This window comes from Thermobia domestica, chromosome 4 (assembly GCF_964235325.1).
Source record: "Thermobia domestica chromosome 4, izTheDome1.hap1.1, whole genome shotgun sequence".
NCBI classification, from domain to species: domain Eukaryota; kingdom Metazoa; phylum Arthropoda; class Insecta; order Zygentoma; family Lepismatidae; genus Thermobia; species Thermobia domestica.
In genome coordinates this window covers 12,167,108-12,189,406 of record NC_137457.1, presented here as the reverse complement: position 1 = coordinate 12,189,406, position 22,299 = coordinate 12,167,108, and the positions used below count along the sequence as shown (strand labels likewise).

The window sequence follows — 22,299 nt, the reverse complement described above, 5'->3', positions numbered from 1 at the left end:
GACAGCTGTGGCAAAATAAAACACCATAATGGCAGCAGGATGACAGATGAGTGATTTGATGATGACAGTTGTGGCAAAATAAAACACCAGAATAGCAGCACGATGACAAATGAATAAATTGATGATGATAGTTGTGGCAAAATAAAACACCAGAATGGCAGCAGGATGACAGATGAGCGAATTGATGACGGCAGTTGTGGCAAAATAAAACACCAGAATGGCAGCAGGATGACAGGTGAGTGAATTGATTATGATAGTTGTGGCAAAATAAAACACCAGAATGGCAGCAGAATGAAAGGTTAGTGAATTGATTATGATAGTTGTGGCAGAATAAAACACCAGAATGGCAGCAGGATGACAGATGAGTGAATTGGTGGTGACAGTTATGGCAAAATAAAACACCAGAATGGCAGCAGGATGACAGGTGAGTGAATTGATTATGATAGTTGTGGCAAAATAAAACACCATAATGGCAGCAGGATGACAGGTGAGTGAATTGATTATGATAGTTGTGGCAAAATAAAACATCAGAATGGCAGCAGGATGACAGATGAGCGAATTGATGATGACAGTTGTGGCAAAATATAACACCAGAATGGCAGCAGGATGACAGGTGAGTGAATTGATTATGATAGTTGTGGCAAAATAAAACACCAGAATGGCAGCAGGATGACAGATGAGTGAATTGATGATGATAGTTGTGGCAAAATAAAACACCAGAATGGCACTAATAATTAAAAGCTTATGTTGCAAAAATTAATATATTTGCTGTTTTTATATGCCACTACTTTTCTAAAAGCTCACATTAAATATATTAATTTACATCATTAGTTAGGAAATGTGGCTTTGAAAGTATCAATAACCAAAACATATCATAAATAAGAAAAAGGATAAAATATAGATCATAGAAATATTAGTATTACAAACATAAAACTGCAAAGAAAGAATGCTATAATGAATACTGTGAAACAAAAGTGAAAAAAAAAAAATCATATCACATAAATTATGCTCTGGCACTTCACAAAATTGTCATGTCATGCAAGACATAATTTGCTTCTGTTTGCACGATATCACAAGTATTTTCTTCAGGTTCTGCATATTCAAGTTATGTAGTCTATGTGTTAAGATGCATTTGATTCCTGAAAACGGACGTTTAATATCTATTGATGTGATGGGATCATATTTGAAGTACCTCACAACCTTGGGAATTATAGCAAAATCAACCGTACTTTCCATATATCTTTTTGCCCATCTCCTCCGATGAGAAGAATTGAATTTGAATACTCATTGGTGATCTGTATGCCACAATAACAATGAAAATATCATTTGTGTCTCTGGGAGGAAGGTAATGAAACTTAAGGAGCAACCATAACACGGAATATATGGCAAATAATCACAACAAATAGCAATTACTCCGATTGCGTGTAAAAATGGTAAAATGTGGTACTTGCAGCATTATGATGCTTATGGAAGCTTTCACACCTCAAGCAGTTAGTCATCGAAATATACTCAAAATTGGTTTTCGTCAATATCAGACTTAAAATTTTTACCAAGTTGGAAGGGACGGGTGGAAGGAAAGAATTTTCAATCTCCAAAATCATTTCACTTCAGATGTTTGTATACATATTTTAATGTAATATTTTTTATTATTATTATTATTATTATTTTTGCATATCTTGCTCAAACGGGCTTAAAACTCAGAAACGCCTCTTGCATGACCTACAGTTTTTAATGCTTTTGTAAAAAAGTTTCGTTCTAATCATAATTGTGTATATGTTAGGAAAACTTCGTTTATTAAGGATATGTTAACTTGTAGATATTCTACGAGGGTGATTCGGAAAGTAATGTCCCCAAGCCCACTACTTGGTCAATAGTACTGCGAATATTCTGAACTGTTCATCATTAATGCACTGATGTTTAAGCTGTAAAATGTCACTTGTTTCACCTTTCTGTCTTCTCTCATTCAAGAGTAACGGAGCAATCCATGACATTCAGTATTGACGTGTGGTTGAAACAGCGGGCTGTCATTAAATTTCTGACTGAGTACTTATTCCTTATATGGGGGGAAGGGGAAAGCAAATTTGGAAAATTTTCTCAGTCTCAGTTTGAAAATTACATTTACTTTCAGGGTGGTTCCATATAAGACTTCTACGCAACAAGTACACTTACAGGGTATTACCATATAGTAGACTACTTAATTGCTTCACATACTAAATTTTATGAGTGTATCCCAAAGGGTAAGGAATGCCATACCTAAAATTCTGATGCAAAAAACGAAAAAGTACGTACTTTAGTCTCCCCCGTCCGCCGTAGCACCCCTCACATAAAATACATATAGGCGAAAAGCTTCGTCCTTCAGGAACACATTGATAGCAAAATTATCTTCATAGCTTAATTAGAAACTGAGTTCCTGAGGTTTAAATTGAGTCACAATGAGGGTCGACCAAAATGTGACTATTTCACACCGTCAGATGGAGCAATGGCCGTAAATCTGTAACGATGCATTTTCCGACATAATGTCGTATGAACTTGTTTACGAAGTTTTGCCGTACCTTTTTGTTACACCTTGTATATATTTAATTATTTAATTTTTGGCATTGTTAGGCCATTATAATTTTATTGTTGAGCACAAGTACTTAACATTATTTCTTGTTTAAAATGTACACTCATGTCCAAAATGATTGTCGCATATCTATAACTGTCTTCTTGTAAGAATATAATTTGATAATGATTTTTCAGGGTTCTTTTAATACAGATACTATGTGTACAATCGGGAAATGTATATTTGTGGTAAATTTCATAGGAAAAGAATTATAAATGAGAAAATTAGAATGAGAAAAACAAAATGCTGCTAAATGGACAAGAAAGTTTAATTTTCATTTTAGTGTTCTTATTTACTGTTCTTTTGACATGAAATTTGCCACATACATGTCTTTGCCGATTATACACATACTAACATTATAAGAAATACCGGGCGAATTCGTTATCAAATTATATTGCTACAACGACATGTTTATCGGCATGCGACAATAATTTTGGACATGAGTGTACATATACTCTAAAGAAATTTTAAATTTCATTTCATACCTGAATTGGCCAAAGCTTCCGCAAATCCTCCACCCATTCCGCCTCCACCGCCATATCCCAATGCACCTTAAATAAATTTACAAATTAAAAATATTTTCTAAAACAAACAAAACAAAAAAAATATTGCTCAAATTGGTTTCTTAAAATCTTATATTATTTCGGAAGATCTCAGAAGTCAAGAAATGCATTACTTACTTCCTTGTTCTTGTATTTTTAATGGAATATTAAGTATTAGATAAATTCAATCTTATAGTTGCTTATGGGACGTAAAGAACGTGTTATACCATAATAAAGAGTTTTTCTAAGCTTTTTAATATTCCTAAGCAGAACTATATTGTTTCACCTATTCTCGATATTTCAGATGTGTTTAACGACTATCCATCCTCAGGAGCAAAAAGGGAGGCTTAAACCATGCTATGCAATAAGTTCATCACATGATAGTTGAGTAACGCCAGTGGCTGTTAAGCAGTTATATGGATCTACTGTCAATACGCTGTGGTGATTACAGAGCCTCAATTATAGTATAGACATGATTTTAAGCGTTAGCTTACAATTATTTAGCTATGTATAAGGTTAAGTATACTTAATTACTAACTGTTATCCTATATTTAAAAAATGCCGATTATCCGAGATACTAGTTTTTCCTATGGAGGTACTTGCAACGAATATATCTTCTTGAATAATCTGAAATGTGATAAGGTAGATAAGATCATTTCCAGCATCTCGGAAATATTTTGACGAGAGACGCTTACTGCACCAAAGATATTAGGTTAAGAATTATCATAGCCAAAGAAACATTCAACAAGAGAAGGTCAGTCTTTAACTAACAGACTTAATATTGGATTAAGGAAGAAGCTGATCACGCCCTATATAAGTAGTATTGGATTGTATGGTTCATAGAATTGCAAATTACGGAAGTTAGAGAAGAAATATTTAGAGAGCTTTGAAATGTGGGGAAAAAGATGGAATGGATAGAGAGAGAGAGAGAGTAACAAACGAAAATGTTTTAAAACGGATAGGAGAGAAGAGAACGCTGCTAACCACCATTCTTCGTAGGAAGGCAAATTGGTTTCCGAAGAAAATGTTTCCTTCATAGAACGAAAGATGGAAGGAAAGCAAAGAAAACGAAAGTGATCAATGATTTGAAAAAGATAAAAAAAATATTGGGAGTTAAAACAGGAAGAGGAAGATCGAAAAACGTGGAAGAAACATTTCCACGCCCAAATCTAAAATCGAAATAAAAATAAAGTCATTGGTCCCAGGACTTGCCAAAAGACAGAATACTTAATAATAATAATAATAATAATAATAATAATAATAATAATAATAATAATAATAATAATAATAATAATAATAATAATAAAAGCAAACTTAGTTTCAAACCAAATTTAGTATATTAGCTATTCGTTCGACCACAGCTCGCGCGAATTGAGCTTTGTGGTGGACAAACACCGTGTGCATGGGTTTCCTCTGGGTTCTGCCGTTTCCTACCACTTTCTCCATTCCATTATTTCATTCATTTCTCAGATCACTGTCTCCTTTTGCCTAGCCGGCATAATCGTGGGAAGTAAAACTTTTATTTCAATTATTTATTTATTTACTTTTAGTTAAAAGTCTAATGGCAATACGTGGACAACATGATGTTGATTGTAGTAAGTAGAGATGAAGTACAATAAATACTTGATAAATTGAATAATAAACTTGAAAAATGAGGCCTTAAAGCAGGAAAAAAGGCAAGATAATGGTGATAAACAGGAAGATAGGGGAACCAGAGCAGATAGTGATAAAGAAAGAAAATAAAAACTCAGGAGTAGTTAGTGAGTGTAACTACCTGCAAAGTGTCATGATCAGTAAAGGAAAATTGAGAAAGAAATTGGAAGAAGACTACCTTAGGCCTAAAGGCTGTACCAAGGCATAGCACAAATGATACAGAAAAGGAAAATACTAAACAATTAAAAGGTGTATGTATAAGCATACTTATTGTAATCATTACGTAGGGATCGCAGACCAGGACAACGATAGGAAGAGAGAAAAGCAAAATATACGCAACAAAAATTAAGTTTCTGAGGAGAATAATAGGAAAAATGTGAGAAAGTCCGAAACAAAATAATAAGGAAAAAAGTGGAGGTGGAGAGTGCAGAAAAACATATTAAGAGAGGCAGAATAAAAATATTAAGTCACATAAAGAGAAAGTAGAAGTAAAGGATAGGATGGGAAGAATTAGAAACCACAAAATAAGAAGACCCAGAAGAAGAAGGAAAAAATGGTTGCAGAAACAAACGAAAACACAGGAAAGACGACCCAAATGTGGAGGAGATGTTTAGGGAAGAAATGTGTACATGAAGAGCGATATTCTACACCCGATTCAACGGTAGCCGAAAAAATAGATTAATGAAAAAGAAGCAGAGGCAGAAGAAATTTAAGACAATGGAGAACATAAAGCATCTTGTAAGTGATTCAGATAGTTCTGACTCCTTCGTTTAACATCAACATTAGTTCCTTTAGTAACATTTTGTTGACACTATCTGACTCCATTTCTAAGTGTTCCGAGCTCTTCATTGTCTTTAAGACGTTCCCGACAACAATAAAAAAAAAAAAAAGTCAACCGTAATGAAAATTCTAAAATAAATAAAGACAAATTTTAAACTTATGCTATTTCTATAGCTATAGCTATTTCTGTGAACAGAACCTATAAATAATCCACGTATATGTCACCTTTTCTACTTGAATATCGAAGGGAAGAAAGGAGACTGAAACTATTTGAAAATAAAATCCTAAAACGAATATTCGGATACAAGAGGAACGGGAATGGGGAATGGGGAATGGGGGAAAGCTCATAACGAATAACTGCATAATTTATACGGTTTATCAAACATTGTTAGGGTCATCAAGTCTAGGAGGCTCAGGTGGGCAGATCATGTACCCAGAATTGAACAAAGCAGAAATGCTTTTGAAGTTTTGACTGGGAATACAATTGAAAACGTGCATTAGGAACGCAGATGGGAGGACAATATTAAGATGGACCTCGCAGAAATAGGAATACAAAGTAGATCCTGCGGTAGTCATGCAACAACTTTTATAGAGGGAGTTAGGCTACGGGCATATAATTGGGAGTATTCACCAACTACCTCTATAAAAATTGTTGTGGAAGTACCACAGGAATTTGAAACATGGATATTTATATAAGGCACATACCAGTTCCTAAGTGAAGTCTTGACCTGACTAGGGTAAGTCCCATAGTATTGGAATTATGGACCTCTAAATTTTATTTATTTATTTATTTATCATGTTTTCGGCATTCTCTAATTCCAAAATGAGGGATTTCTGCACTCAGGTTGGTCTATATTTTTTTGTCTTATCTTGGTGTCAAGAATCAGCTCACAAACGTTGTCAGTGTTGCCTCGAAACACTCTGTAGTGGGCTTGTGAGAATGTTTATATTCATAGAAATATTTTAATTATCCTTTTAATCCCTACATCTGAAGAAAGAGCCAGAAAGGTTGTGAAACGTTGTGAAGTAGAACACAAATTTTAATGACGGCAACAATTCTAAATTCAGTAATGACTCTACCCTTGTATTTAAAAGAGAAAATGATGGCATTTCGATTCAGTACTGTAGTCTTTGTCAAACTAAAAAAGTAGTTGAGCAATGGAATTTAAAAGAAGAACAAAAAAGTTATGTTAAGCATTTTTACTTTTCACAAAAGCTAATGACAGGCACATTGTATTTGATGATGTGTTATCAGGACATCAATTTCCATTGTTGTTATAAATGGTTTCCCGTGCACATCTCCACGATTGACAAATACGAAGAAATCTGTATACACTGTCGATAATTCAATGAATTCCTTAGATTTTACTTCTCCAGTTCATTCTATATTGATCTACTAACGTACTCCTTTGTTCAGATAATTTTCAGTGTTGGTCTCTTATCGTAGTCTTTACTCAGATAATTTTCTTTCTTTGGTTTCTATCGTACGTCTTTTTACAGATAATTTTAGTATTAGTCTACTGTCGTACATCTTTGTTCAACTAATTTTAAGTATTAATGGAATATTCTACGTTTTGATACAATTAAAATTCAATATAAAAATCAATAGAAACAAAACAAAACATGAGATTCCCAAGAAAAGAAACAACAAGAACGTAGAAAATCTAAATAATTCACCTGGTGGCAGAGATCAAGGAATTCTGTTACTTAGGATGTAAACTAAAAAGAGATTATAGCTACATACAAGTTAAAAATCCAGAATAGCTGCGATGAAGAAAACATTCAAAAAGAACAGAAGCTATAGAAGAAAAATTGAAAAGTAAACGAATTTATAAGGTATCAAATAAAAGGGTATTGAAAATGGTAGTAGTGAAGAGGATTACACTGAAAAATATTTCTAAAAGAAGAAAAAATGAAATTAAATCTATTAGCTTTACATTCACAGTTCTGCCGTGGAGGCTAAAGGAAACAGTGGTGATGAGTAGGGGCACTTTTTCGCAGTAAGAATTTCGCGTTTTATTTTTCATATTTCGCGTTTTGTCGCATTTTCCAAATAAGGTTTTACATTCTATAGCTCTTAAGGAAAAGATATCCTCTGACATTTTTACAATTGTTCCTTTTATTCATAGATCAGTACAGAAATAAACCATTAATTACCCAAAAACAAAATACACTGAATACTTCACTTGACATTGTAAATTTCACTTATAGAAAATTATATTTTTTAAAATCAAACTGATGGAAAATCAGTAACTAAACTTCATATGAGTAGGAAAGTTTTGCTACTTTCTAAACACACTTAGGCACAAGTTACATTTAAGCATTAAACATAAGCATGCTACATGTTCCCACATTTTCCTCCTTCATTGTTATACGTTTGTCACTCATCATCAGTCCATACTTGAAAAAAAAAAACTCTCACAATTGGCACTCTTGTTGGAATCCACACATACTTACAACAAACTTCAAACAAAATGCACTGTTCATGCCACATTCTACCGTTCCGTCAGCGGAAAACTGGCGGTTTTAAAGTAATGGAAATATATATATATTTAAAAATCGCGTTATATTGCGTATTGTTAGAAATTTCGCGCAAATCTGCCAATTTCGCGTTTTATCGCGCAACGGAAACCAATGAAAATACACATAGAATATCATAAAACGCCAAGAAACTGAAAATTTCTAAATTTCTGACGCATTTCGTTTTATCGCGCATTGCGAAAAACTCGTGCCTTTAGTGATGAGAAATGAAGAATGTGGGAGGAAAACGAAGAACACCTAGAAATCTAATACACACGGTGATTGTCCACCACAAAGCTTGAAAACAGAGATAGGATTATTAGACAGATTATGCGACGTGAAGGAATCATTCTATTAGCTATGAAGGAAATACTAGAATGAAAAATATCTACAGGCAGGCTATGATTAAAATATACGGGCTTATTAATACAAGACGTAGAGTAAAAAAGAGTGAATGAAAATGAAAAATCTGGCTCAGAATAAGGAAGAATGGAAGGCTGGGTCAAAACAATCGAAAGATTGTTGACCTCAGAAGAGAGAAGAAGAAGGTGGTGGTGATGAAGATCAACATATTGGTGACACTTCGCTCAACCAGAAGACATTTGCCATCCGTAGGCCATTGAAATCTATAAATTTCATTTTGTTTCTAAATTTAACGGAAACATCTCTAAAGTAGGTGTGATCTGCCAAATATATATATAGTTGCAGAAGAACAGAAAGTTAACTAATAATTTTTAAAAAATGTTCCAAGAACCCAGACATACAAAAAAATGAATGTTCTGGGCACTGGACCAGAGGGTATGGCTTCGATGTACTCTGTTACACATAATCCAAATTTTGAAACCGGGAAGGTCGATCGTGTCAATTTTTTGTTACGGGCGAAAAACTTGAGCGATTTTGAATAAAGGATACACGTAACGCACCTATATATATATATATATATATATATATATATATATATATATATATATATATATATATATATATATATATATATATAAGTTATGTGCAGTGGACCCCAAAGTATTTTGTTGCACAGAATCCAAATTTCGAAACCCTAGGAAGTTTGATTGTCATTTTTTTATGGGCGAAAACTTTGAGCGATTTTGGATAGGGAAGATACATGTAATACACCTAATCAACAAAACGAAAGTTCTGTTGAGCCGAGCCCTGGGGTATAGATTCCATGTATTTAGTTACACAGAACTCTAATTTTAAAACACTAGGACTATTGACAATGTCAATTTTATTTTATGGGCGAGAAACATGTGTTCTCCCTATTCAAAATAGCTCAAGTTATTCCCATACAAAAAAAAAAAAAAAAAAAAAAGATCTATCTTCCTGGGGTTTCGAAATTTGGACTCTGTGTAACTAAATACATGAAATACATACCGGAACGTTTTACCGAGCGAAGTAGCTCAAGTGATAGAGCGTTGGCTTCGCATTCGGGAGGTCGCGGGTTCGATTCCCGCTGCCGACCATCCTGATTGTGGTTTTCCAGGGAATCCCTCAATCCTACCAGGTAAATGCCGGGATGGTACCTACTAAGACAGGCCCTGGCCGATACTTTCCCAAATCCTTTCCGTTGTTGTTATTTATCCAGTATAAAATGGCCTCTGAGCTGTATCTGGTGATTGTTAAATAAATAAATAAATAAATAAAAATAAATAAATAAACTGAGGTTCGGTCCACAGAACTTTTATTTGTGTGTGTGTGTGTGTGTGTGTGTTGCTGTCTAACTGAAAGAATGTACTTCATCGATTCATATTCAATTATAATGTCTTACCTGCGCTTGCTAAAGAACCAGAATATCCACTTGGTAGACCACCTCCATAAACTGATAACATAAAAAAGAGAAAGGAAATAAAATTAAATCTTAAATATTTTATTTGCACTAAATTCTTCTCATCAATACTATTACCTCATTTCTTATTTATTTATTTTCAAAATCTTCTAAAATCAATTTATAATATGAAAATTTAACTGTGTTGTCATGTAGTGTTTCAAAAATAATCGTTAATCAAATAAAATATGTTCTGAGTTGATTTCCCGTCCTTAAATAACACAGCTTTAAGTGATTTATGAGATTATAAGCTCAGAAGACGACTTCAACAGCAATATTTACTAGTTTAATTAGTATTATTTTATATCAAGTGCAAACTTTATTCAAGGAAACTAGTATTTTATGATTATTACTATTATTATTATTACCTAGGTATTATTATTTATGTAATGTTTTGAATAAAAGTTAAAAAGCTGTAGTTAATTTTATAAATGCCTTTACTGGGAACAATCCAGAAAATAATGTTAAAGACTCCAAGTAACTATATATAATTATTCTCATGTAACACCCTTCAACGCAAAATAACTATATATTGTTGTCTTGGTTTAAATGCAGTAGTTTTCACATTTTTGTTTGAAAGTTTATGGCAGTGTTCGCATTTTCCAGCAAATACCTTCATTTATAAGAAAGTGTATATTCTTCACTTAAAGTTTTTATCATTTTCAGTTAAAACATACAAATTTGTCTGAATGTGAACATTCCTTGCTGGGTCTAGAGGAACGAAAAGCGGTTGATGATGATAATGATTCTATTAAATCGAGTAGGTTTATACAATAGTCGTGAAATTGTTAACCAGTACGTTTTTACGCATACTTTTGTGATCTTACCTTCATTTCTCTCACTGACTACTTGCCCATTCTTATTTTCTATTGCCATAGTTATGTTCCCTGAGAAGTTCTATTGATTTCACTTCTTTGTACATTTCCTATATTTCCCGACTCTTTCTAATTCTTTTATGTAGTTCCACTTTTTTTAAAATATACTCTTCTCTTGATCTGTTTCTTTCCTTTCGTAACTTGTTACTAAATTTCGTGTACATCTTTCTGCCCTTTTCCGTATCAATTTCTTTCTACGTCTTCCTTTCCCAATTTTCTGCAACATATGTTCTGCAACCCATTGCTTCTTAATTGTTTTGTGTACGTGTAATCTACTACTTCTCCTGTAGTCTGCTTAATTCAAAGATTAATATGCTGCCGCCGTCTGCTACTATCGACTCCTATCCTTTCTTCGTTTGAGCATTTTTCTTTGAATTTTTCAACCGAACTTCGTTGTTTTTAAACTTTTGAGTATTCAACATGTTGTAGCCTACTATTCTGTCTACATCTTTCAGTTGAATAGCTGTCTCTTCGGCCACCACAAAGTTATGAAATAACTAAAACTAGGCGTGATTCTCTTGTTCACTGATACATCGTGTATGCTGCTTATTGCTTTATTATGTTTTTTGAATCCAATATTTTCTCCATGCCAGTAGTATATATAAATATGTTCAATTAGCAGTAATGCTTATCAACGAACTTAAAAAATTCGTCGGGGGGCGCGGTGGCTTAGTGGTAGAGCGTTCACCTCCGGTGCTTGGGGTCCCTGGTTTGATCCCAGCTCGCGCCGTGTTGACTTTGTGGTGGACAAACACCGTGCTCGTGGGTTTCCTCGGGGTTCTCCCGTTCCTCCCACTTTCTTCATATCACCATTTCACTCATTTCTCATTATCATTGTGTCCTTTAGCCTAACCGGCATAACCGTAAGGACGTTATACTTAAAGATTTAATTTCATTTTCATTTCTTAAAAAATTCGTTACTAATTCTCCATGTTTGTGTGTCCGTCTGTTTGTCAGCTATTTGCGAAATTTTTCAATTTCGATACCTTCATTTGATAGAGCACCAAAACTTCTTTGAGAAAGTGATTAAATATTTCGCATCACCCTTATCGTTCCCCAGATATTGGCCAAAAAAGTGCCGATTTCGGGAGATTTAAGGAACCATATTTCGAGAACCGTAAGTGATAGGGAGATGATATTTTGCAAATTTTTCAATTTTGAGCCCTCCACTTTGAGCATGTGTCTTTGTAAAACAACATATAGTAGAACGTTTTAACGGGTTTCCTCCTACGTATAAACTAAACACTTTCTCATCACTCTCGATCACACAGTTCCAGAAGTATTGCGGCTTGTTGATGTCCGTCCTTGCGAACTCTAAGCGAACATATAAATGTGCATCTGTTAGTTTGACCTGCAAAGCAGAACAAATAATATGAGTACAGTCACATGTCTCTGCACTACATTCCAGACCTAAAGTTGTTTTCAGGTTTGTTGCTACGGTGAATGGTTTTGTTGCGTTTGCTTCAATAATCGAAACATTTTCGTCTTCTGTTGTCACTTGCGGTCTAGTCAGTTTCCCTTTGGTTTGTAACCCCTATCCTCCTTCTGCTTCGAATCGTTCAATGCAATATCTTACTGTTTTAATATCAAGACCTATGTCTCAAGAAATTTGCTTTACAGGTACTCCAGCTTCCCGCATGCCAATTATTCTTCTTCTAGTTATAGGAGACGAATAGCCTTCCATCTTCGCTTCTTTTATTAAATCAATTTGCCGTACACAACAATCAGTTCTTTTTAAGTTCGTTCTGGCAATGCACTTGGAGCATTCCCAACTGGTTTATAGTAAGTATTTGTTCAACTAGACAGTCAGCATATTTAAAGTATATATGTTCATTTCTAGCTCCTAATACGAAAATCAATAATAAATGGGCTGTTCGTAAGTCCAGTGTCTTGCAAATGAAATTTTATCAGCTCAAACTCACAGCCATATTGTCAGACAAAAGAAAAAAATAATCAGTTCAAAACATCGATTTAATTTTGTTTTCCCTCATTTTTTTATTTCCTCTTCTGTACTAATATTCTGAACCATATGCTTTCAAGCAAAGTATGCTTTCAAAACCATCAGCGGAGGTAAATACCTTCTGTGAATCCTTTTTTCCCAAAAATCTCAAAACTAACTTGAGAACATTTTAACACGTTAATATACTTATTATTGTGAAACGAAGGTAACATCTATATCGTCACTGATACTGCAACAAGTCATATGTCAAAAACTGTAACGTCCAAAATGGAAATCTACTAACCTTGTATATGTGTAAAAGTTAATGTTCTTTATTAAATTATTTTAGTGGGCGCGGTGGCTCGGTGATAAAGTGTTCAGCTTTGGTGTGTGAGGTCCCTAGTTCGATCCAGCTTGCGACAAGTAGATTTTGTGCTGGACAAACAACGTGTCCAGAGTTTTCTTGGAGTTCTCCTGTTTCCTTCCACTTTATTCATACCACCATTGAATTCATTTTCTCATCATCACCGTCTCCTTTAGCCTAACTGGCATAACCATAAGACGTAAACCTGAAAGATTTTATTTCATTTTTCATTAAGTTATTTCAGTCGTCTCTGCTATCTTCTTCAGTAACTTCTTGAACTACTACGCGAGAACTATCACTGTTCCATTACGATATTAGGAATATTCTAGAAGAGAATTGTTTCATAACCTCGAAATTAACGTACGAAATACAGTACGATTAGACTAAAGGTTTTTTCCTGATATTTATTGATTGTCTTCTTTCATAGTGAGCATACTATTCAATTTAATAAATAATCGTACTTAAATTCTTTCTTACAGATGATTTGTACTGCTGCTTCACAAATTTCAGCGTTACATAATTTCCCCATGCCGTAAACATTGGTAGACCACCGATTGGCAACTAGTGACCTCTCGCCAAAACCTGGCGGCCCCGCAGCAACGATCCTCGATGGCACCATTACCGTTTTGAAAATTATACGATCAGTGGCGTACCAGCGGCAGAGACGCGACGAAACGCCAATGAACTAAAAAATTTCTCCTCCGAAATATATTAAATCGCCTATATGTTTCATTTGTTTATATTAAGGTGAGGCTAAAAAACACTAATAAAAGTACCCGAACCACCAACCTAATGATTACTAGGCGAGTACTTTTCCGACTTCAACGGATGTGATGAAGAAAACCTCGCTTGTAGAGCAATAAATCGTTGAAGGTCTTTTAATTTTACCGATCAGAGTGCTCCTATAGCTGTGTATATTCGACGATAATCTTTTGGGATCAGTTAAAATTCGTTCGCTATGTAATTTTATAACAAAATGACTTGTGTCTATTTACTTTATTTCATGGTTCTCCCATATTCACTTTCAAATAATCGGCGACAGTTGCCATCTAAATTCATACAATTATGCGCAATCATCTTACACTTCATGATGTAGAGGCAGGGATAATCCTCTTCTGGGATAGTCCTAAGATGAGAGAACCTAAAATAGTTCTAGCATAGCAATTTAAGAAGTTACCGAAGAAAGTATCAGAGACTACTGAAATAATTTCAGAAGATTAGCTTTACCGAAACAACTTTAATAGTATTTCATTTAAATCTGTTTATTCTATAGTGGCCATTAGCATACTGTCAGTCCACTTTTTCACCATTTTGTAAACAAAATTGCCATCATCACCTTCCTGAAGGACGTCGCACTCATAGTAAGAGAGTTATTTCTATACTGGCAATCCAGCTAAAGTCAATCAACTTAGAATTTGGTTGTAGCATTTTTTTTCTAAAAAATTGACATACGTCATATTGCAATATCAAAGACAATATATTGATGCATACAATTTTACCTCCTGCTGAAGGGTTTTTCACTCCACTTCTTGCACCAAGAGCTCCACCTAAAGAAAATTATCAACGATAATAAGGCAACAAACTCATGCTCCTATAACGTAAATGATTGGATCGTATTAAGTATTATAGCTCATTTAAAGAACTAGTGAAAAGAATACGAGGGGGTAACGTAAAGTTTTAATTAACATTAGAAAGTTATTAAGATGTAATGATGAAAGTTTGCCAGTGTTATGTTCGGTTCTTATGTGTATGATGTTAGGGAAATTAGCTCCCAATGAATGTTATTTCTTTTTACTGGCTATGCAAAAAGTTACCAAAATGCAAAGTGGATAAGATTGAGGCTCACAGTGTGATAAAGTTCCTGCATTTGAAGGGTTATAATGCCAGACAGTTTCATGACGAGATAAAGGCTGTGTATTGCGATGATTGTCCATCTTATAACACCATTGTAAAATGGAAAAGTGAAATACAAATTGGTCATATGTTACTCACAGACGACCGAGGACCTGGAACACCATCCCTGACAGATGGTGGGGCCACTATGAAGAAAGTGGAGTGTTTAATCCTCGAAGACAGACGTGTAACCATTCAAACTATTATGAATGAGATTGGTCTCAGTTATGGTAGTGTGTGAAAAATTATCTATGACGAACTTCACATGTGTAGGGTATTTGCGCACTGAGTTCGTCATTTGTTTACCCATTTTCATAAGCAAAGACGGCGTGATCTCCAGTTACTGTCGACAAAACAAGAGTGTGTATCTTCTAGGTATTGCATTATCCGCCTTATTCTGTCCACCAAGCACCCAGTGACTTTTTCTTGTTTCCGCAAATGTAGAGTCAAATGGGCACATTTTGACAACAGATGACATCATTCATTAGATGGAGGAGTCGTTAAAGCACACTGTGCAGACGTATACAATGACGGTATTCGTAAAGTGAAATGTGTAAACCTGGGTGATGACTACATAGAGAGGGGTTAAAAACTACTAATCACAACAATCCGTGTATTCTGATTTTTTTTTTTTTTTTTTTTTTTTTTTACTATCATAATTAAAACTTTACGAAACAACCCTTGTATTTATAAACAATTAAAAACTGTGACACTCCGTAAGTAATTTTGTTTATTTATTGAGAGAAATATTTCTACCCATATTTGTTAAAATGAATTTATTGAAAAAGAAAACTTGGTCAAACTTTAATGGAAATCGGTCAAGGTTACTCATATTTAAAAAGGTGTTTTCTCAGGATTGGTTTATTGGAAAAATAAATAAATAAAAATAAAAACAGAATAAAACTAATAATTCTGGAACTGTTTATAAAGATAGATATTGAATATTTTAAATACCATTTCCCCTTTGTTCCTTTCAGGGGCGGATCCAATTTTATATATATATAAATAAAACCCATCCCAAAGTTTGGAGCCCTTAAAAGTAGCAGTATGACAACACCCCCCCCCCCCAGAAGTCGGTCCTGGATCCGCCCCTGGTTTCTTTCTTCTCGATTTTTAAATAAACATAAAATAACAATAAAAATGTTATTTAATTTTGTTTATTCAACATTTATTGTCCTTTTTATTATAGACTAAACTTTTATTTGTTGCGTTATGTTATTTTCTTTCATTACTATATACATTTTAATCTTTCATTCTTTTAATATTATATTCATTTTATAATCTGAATTATTTAAACAAAAATTTCAAGAGAAAATAATTTCCTCAACTTTTCACTTTAAGGCCAAACGTTTGCATAACAAAATAATTAAAAATATTAAATCTACATACTACGTGTGTACAGTATACGAAAACTGCCTTAAGGATAATTTTTGAATAAGCTTATTAGTGTTCCAAATATTTACGCAGGACTTTATTACTTAAAAATAAAATTTATTATAACAGTAAATTATCTATTAGAATTTCCTTACTAAAAATTCTACTTGCATACATCATAAAAAATACTTCAAAACATTATAAAACATGTATTTTGTTTTATTTATTTTTTGAACGAATACCATCTAATGCAAAATCACGCTCAGAAAGATTAACCATAATTCTACTTACAGATTTCTGTTAATTCCTGAATCTTTAGAGTTTCAAGCTTTCGACTCTCCCCTGGAGTCTTGGTCATGGAGGTTACACACAGGAAGAAAAAGAACGGAAACAACAAGAAACGGACTTACCAAGATGAAAGCTGTGTTGTACAAAACACACGTTGTCAAGTGGGTTGGCGATCTGCGGATGATGTTGAAGCCAACTGAACTGTTACCTGATTTTACCTAATTTTAGTTTCTTCAACATCATCTGCAGAACATCATCTTTTTCAATATCATCGATATTCAACTACAACAATTATAAAGAAGAGACCGGAGGCGAGAATGTGTACGTATAGTGACTACTTAGAGGCAAGGTTAATCACGGGAGCTTGTGATTGGCTGAGAGAAATGCTGACTTCTGATTGGCTGTTGTTGGGGCTACGAGAAATAGCTTTGTTGTTTGTCTGTTTTCGTTCCTGAAAAGGGCAGTAAGGTGGCTGAAAATGTCTATTTTCAGGAACAAAAATAGAAATTCAACATAGCCATTTCTCGCAGCCACAACAATAGTCAATCAGAAGTCAACATCCAATCACAAACCCGTATTCATAGTTCTGCCCCTAAATAGTCACTATATGCTATTCTTTAGCTATTGTGTAGAAACTTCTTAAGTATTTTTTTTATTATTATTATTATTTTTTGAAAGAATAGATCTCGTTTCGACAATCATTAAACAAAATTCTCTTAATCTTTTTTGACAGCTCTTTGAGTTCAATTGTTATTTGGGTAATGAACATTAGGAAACTAAAACGTTTCACAACTGTTATTAAAGACAATTGTTTCGCTAGATCTCACGAAACCTGAAAGAAATCCCGTTGACCTCCTAAAACTCTAATTCAGTTATTAGTCACTACTAAAATAACATTGCAATGGTAGAAAATTTGTTTTAGATAGCTTATATGAGAGTACATTTCAAAAATATAAGAATTTTTGCAAAAAATATTTATTGAGTCATAGTATTGTAATCCTACCAGGATTTCTCCACTGCAGAAGAGGTTTGCGTCCTGAAAAACAACAAAAGGACAGTGTATAGTCATTCTTAAATAATAAAAACAACTATTACTACTACTATTAAAGATTAAACAATACATCAATTAAACTCTATCTCAAAATCTACAATCGCGTATGTCCAAAACTAACTCTCTGGAACCCCAAGGTTCAATAACGCGTTCACAAAATCTCTTCACTGATTTCTATCATTAGCCAACTGGATTCAGTTTCTACTTTGTATTCCTATTTCTGTAAGATCCATCGTAATATTATCCTCCCATCTACGCTTAGGTCTTCCTAATGGTCTTTTTCCGATTGGATTTCGAGTTACAACTTTGAAAGCATTCCTACCTTCTCCCATCCTGACTACATGACCTGCCCACCTGAATCTCCTAGATTTTTTTGAACCTAACAATGTTCGGTAAACCGTATAAATTATGTAGTTCCCCGTTATGAAGCTTCCGAAATTCCTCATTCCCGTTTTTCTTGGATCCGAATATTCGTACTAGGATTTTATTCTGATATAATTTCAGTCTCCGTTCTTCCCTCAGAGCAAACGACCATGTTTCGCAACTTTACAGAATAGGCATTATTATCATTTTATATATTAAGCTTCAATTCTTCGACAGAATTCGAGATGACAAGAGATTTTGAACTGTATAATAACATGAATTCCCTGCTTTTAGTCGACATTTAATTTCTTCAGGAACATGGTTTTCGTCTGTTAATATTGATCCTAGATATTTGAAAGTGTCCACTTTATCAGAAGTATTATTTGATATTTTAACGCATCCACAATTTGCCGTATTACAGTCCCGATGCACTTCTATATATTTAGTTTTATCTGCATTTATTTCTAAACTCATGTCCCTCCAAGCTTTTAATAAGACCTCTGTATTTCTTTCTATTGATCTCCTATCATCCCCTATTAAATTTACATCACCAAATACCATGCTTTTTTTATTGAATAAAAAGTTTTATTGACACAGCATACAGCCACTAGTGGGCCAAGAGAAAAAATGCACATACAATACTGATTATATCACAATACTATACATAGAATAATATATAGTAAGCTATTGATAAAAATGAAGTACAAGTATTAGAAATTTGGATTAAAGGAATTAATATTCTTGGTACTTAGCTGATCTTTGTCCTCAATGTCCCCTACAACTATTTAAGATAAAAAACTTCTTCCATAATAGGAGAAGAGGGGAATGATTTAAAAATACAAGCTGCGTTTCCCCGCTGAATTGCTAAACTGAGTTCTTGTATTAAAAATTGTTTGCTCCACGGATCCCCTGTTTTCACAAACAGCTGTGAACCAATTTGTTTCACTAAATTCTTTGCGCCTTTGCTGAAAACACCCATTGTTTCAACAGCAAAGGGAATGAAAATATGGTCCTCTTTTAAGCATGTATATTTTAAATGTTTTCGTCTGCACGCTGTTTCTGCCGCACTTCCAGCTTCCTTAGATGTTGATACGATATGAGAAGCTGCAAAAGTATCAACACAAGTGACATCCCATACTAGACATTGCACCTTTTCCCAGGGGATTAACGTGATACCATCTGGTCTTTTCCCATCATCCCTTGATAAACCTGATGGTTCTAAAATTGAAGGCACGTCTATGCTGGCCAAAGCACGCTTTAGGATATCATTTAATTCAGCATGACGGGACACTCTGCCTGCGCTTTTGGTACAGCTCAATGGATGCAAACACTTTTCATTGACTTGCTCCCGACAAATGCATGTAAATTTTTTACACATGTTCATGTCAATTCGTAGAGCAATACAAAGACGAAAGGAATTGTTATCCATGAAAGTTCCAACATTCCTCGATGGAATTGATTGCAACCATGCGCCAGATTCTTTTTCTTGTACGGCCTTAAAGCGAGCTATATCAAATACATTATCCAAGAATAGCTCTTGCTCAATAATTGATTTTAAGATTGTTTTGTTCCAGCTTTTCTGTACTTCCAATGTGGATGGTATATCATTTCCATATAAGAACTTCCATACGTCTCTGTCAAGTGATGAATGACCGCATCATCAACGGGAATGTTAAGAATGTTGGAAATGAGTGGACTCACTCCCATAACAAGAGGAAACAAAAGCTGGAAGACTGAGGTCGGAGACCCTGCGGATGTTCAAACCTCCAAAACGAATTGGAAGACTAGCTTGTGTCCATTGTGTTTGATTCATGGATATATTTACAATAGACTCTAATGCTCTTTTCAGGCAGGCATCCATTTGGAGGAGTAGAGATGGCATATACCATGTTGGAGTAGTTCGAAGAAAATATTGTAACCTTGGTATACCCATGCAATTTTTTAGAAAGAAATATGCCAAGTGAGATGGTAAAAGTTTTGACCGTTCAACAACAGTTTTAAGCTGACTTAGGTGCTCCTTAAAGCTATTTCGTAACCTGTTTCATGCAGTGGAGCACCTAGAAGAAATAACTGGTTTGCATTAACTGTTCGAAGACCAGGAAGGAGCTGTTGAAATTGTGATACAACAGTAGGGTTCTCTTGACCAGATGTGAAAAACAGTTCACATTTAGAAGGATTAACTTCTAAACCAATGCGTTTAGACTCTGCTAATAAAATATTCACATTATGCAAAAAGGATTGTGGGGAACCACCCAAAGTACCATCATCCAGATAAAATAAGTTTAGTTCAGATGATAATTTGCGAACTATAGGATGGATTGATAAGCTGAAAAGCATTGGGCCAGCGGGATCTCCTTGTTGGCAACCGACCTGGGACAGTATTGTTTTCTCTCCAAAAAACAGTATTAATGGACAAGCATAGCTTTGCCAGAAAAAGGGGGAGGTGGCAGGGAGCTGTTGCTTAATTTCACTTAACATGATATCACGTTCCACTGTATTAAAGGCATTTTTATAGTCTATTTTGAGAATGACGTGCTATGAATTTTCATGGTTCTTGATAAAAGTTCGAGTGGAATGGATAATTGCTCCACTCCCTCTTTTCGTTGCGAATCCTAATTGGTTGGGCTGAAAATAGGAAGAGCAGTGCTAATAAACACTGGAGCATGCGAGCTTAGAAGCCAACCTACAGTTATTGGACGAATTCCGCCTTCTTTCTTACGGAGTGCACAAAGTATGGCTCCAAAGAAATATTTTCGCATATCTTGAGGTACTCTTCCACTCAAAATAAGATTAATTAACCTCGTTAGATTTTCCAATAATATTTCAGCTGCTTCTCCAGCCGATTTGGATAACAGATCCTTTAGATGTTGTGGAGATAAGCCATCAATGCTCTGAGCTGAACCACTGAGAAAACTGTAGATAGCTCTTGAAACCATCTTAGCATTCGTTAAAACAGAATCACATTCTAAAGGAGGATCTGGAAACGAGAGTTTCCTAGATGGCGTGGGGTGTTTGTTGGCGAGAAGCTTATATGTCTCCTCGTTCACCGGGCCCAATGTGTCATCTGAGCTTAGCAATAGAATTACACCTTTTGTGTCAGAATCCGAAATTTTCGCTTAACCAAGCTTACAATGTTGAAATTAATGTTTTTGTATTATATCAGCTATATCATAGCAAATAAGAAGAGGAAAACACAAACTAATGAAACGAAATTCCAACTATGACGTACTAACAATAGTATGGGAGATACATTCTACGTTGGCCATGAAAAATCTATGAACGACGGTTCTCCCTTACAAATTTTGAACTCCTTCATTTTTGGCCAAAACAGTACGTTATTTGTGTTCAATAACTTATGTACACAAACGTTCGACTTGCAATACAATGATTAGATAACTAAACGGGTTTTGTCATCAGAATTTACAAGCTAAAAAGCATAGATAAAGTACAGTAAATGAAGACACACTAAACAAACGAAAGAAAAGTCGAAATTTCTGGAGAAGAAATGGAAAAAGGGAGATAAAATAAATCTATTTATTTGTTAAATAAAAAAGTAAAATAAATCTATTTATTTGTTAAATAAGAAAATAAAATAAATCTATTTATTTGTTAAATAAGAAAATAAAATATATCTATTTATTTGTTAAATAAGAAAATAAAATATATCTATTTATTTGTTAAATAAGAAAAGGATGAAAAATGAAACTGAAATATTTGAGTTTAACGTTCCATGATTATGCCCTTTAGGCATATGTATATATGTGTATGTATATGTATGTTAACATATGTACATGTAAGGGAGACGATGATTAAGGCAAGTGAATGGTAATGAAAGAAGTGACGGAAGGAGAAGGTAAGAGGAAACGGGAGTACATCGAGAAAACTCACGGACATGATGTTGTCCACCACAACCTTACTTGGCCGAGAATAGAACCTGGGATCCCACGCACTAGAGATATGCATTGTACCACTGAGTCCTTGTGACCCCTTGTCAAATAAATTGTGCAGAAATGCTAATTTCAGGAGGTGAAATGAAAATTTCCAAATCTAAATTCTGAATTCTAGTGTTTCTCCCATCTAGCCTATCGACTTCAATCTTTGATTCTTCTTACTAAAATTTCCTATAGGGTAATTACAATGTTATATCTAAATTGCCCTAAGCCAAATTTAATTTTTAAATCTTTGATTTAATATAACCATACTCTATTATTA

The 22,299-nt window shown here is 34.3% G+C and overlaps 1 protein-coding gene across 9 annotated transcripts in view; it reads right to left on the bottom strand.

Annotated features, from left to right (window-relative positions):
* LOC145683720 (uncharacterized) overlaps positions 1-22,299 on the bottom strand; it is a 425,859-nt gene that overhangs the window by 165,918 nt on the left and 237,642 nt on the right. For all 9 annotated transcript variants that reach the window (XM_081755184.1, XM_081755185.1, XM_081755190.1 and 6 more), the window contains 4 exons: positions 17,677-17,709; positions 14,618-14,665; positions 9,884-9,934; positions 3,088-3,153 (listed from right to left, as the gene is read on the bottom strand). In XM_081755184.1, the coding sequence (XP_081611310.1) occupies positions 3,088-3,153; positions 9,884-9,934; positions 14,618-14,665; positions 17,677-17,709 (198 nt within the window). The remainder of the gene's footprint in view (positions 1-3,087; positions 3,154-9,883; positions 9,935-14,617; positions 14,666-17,676; positions 17,710-22,299) is intronic.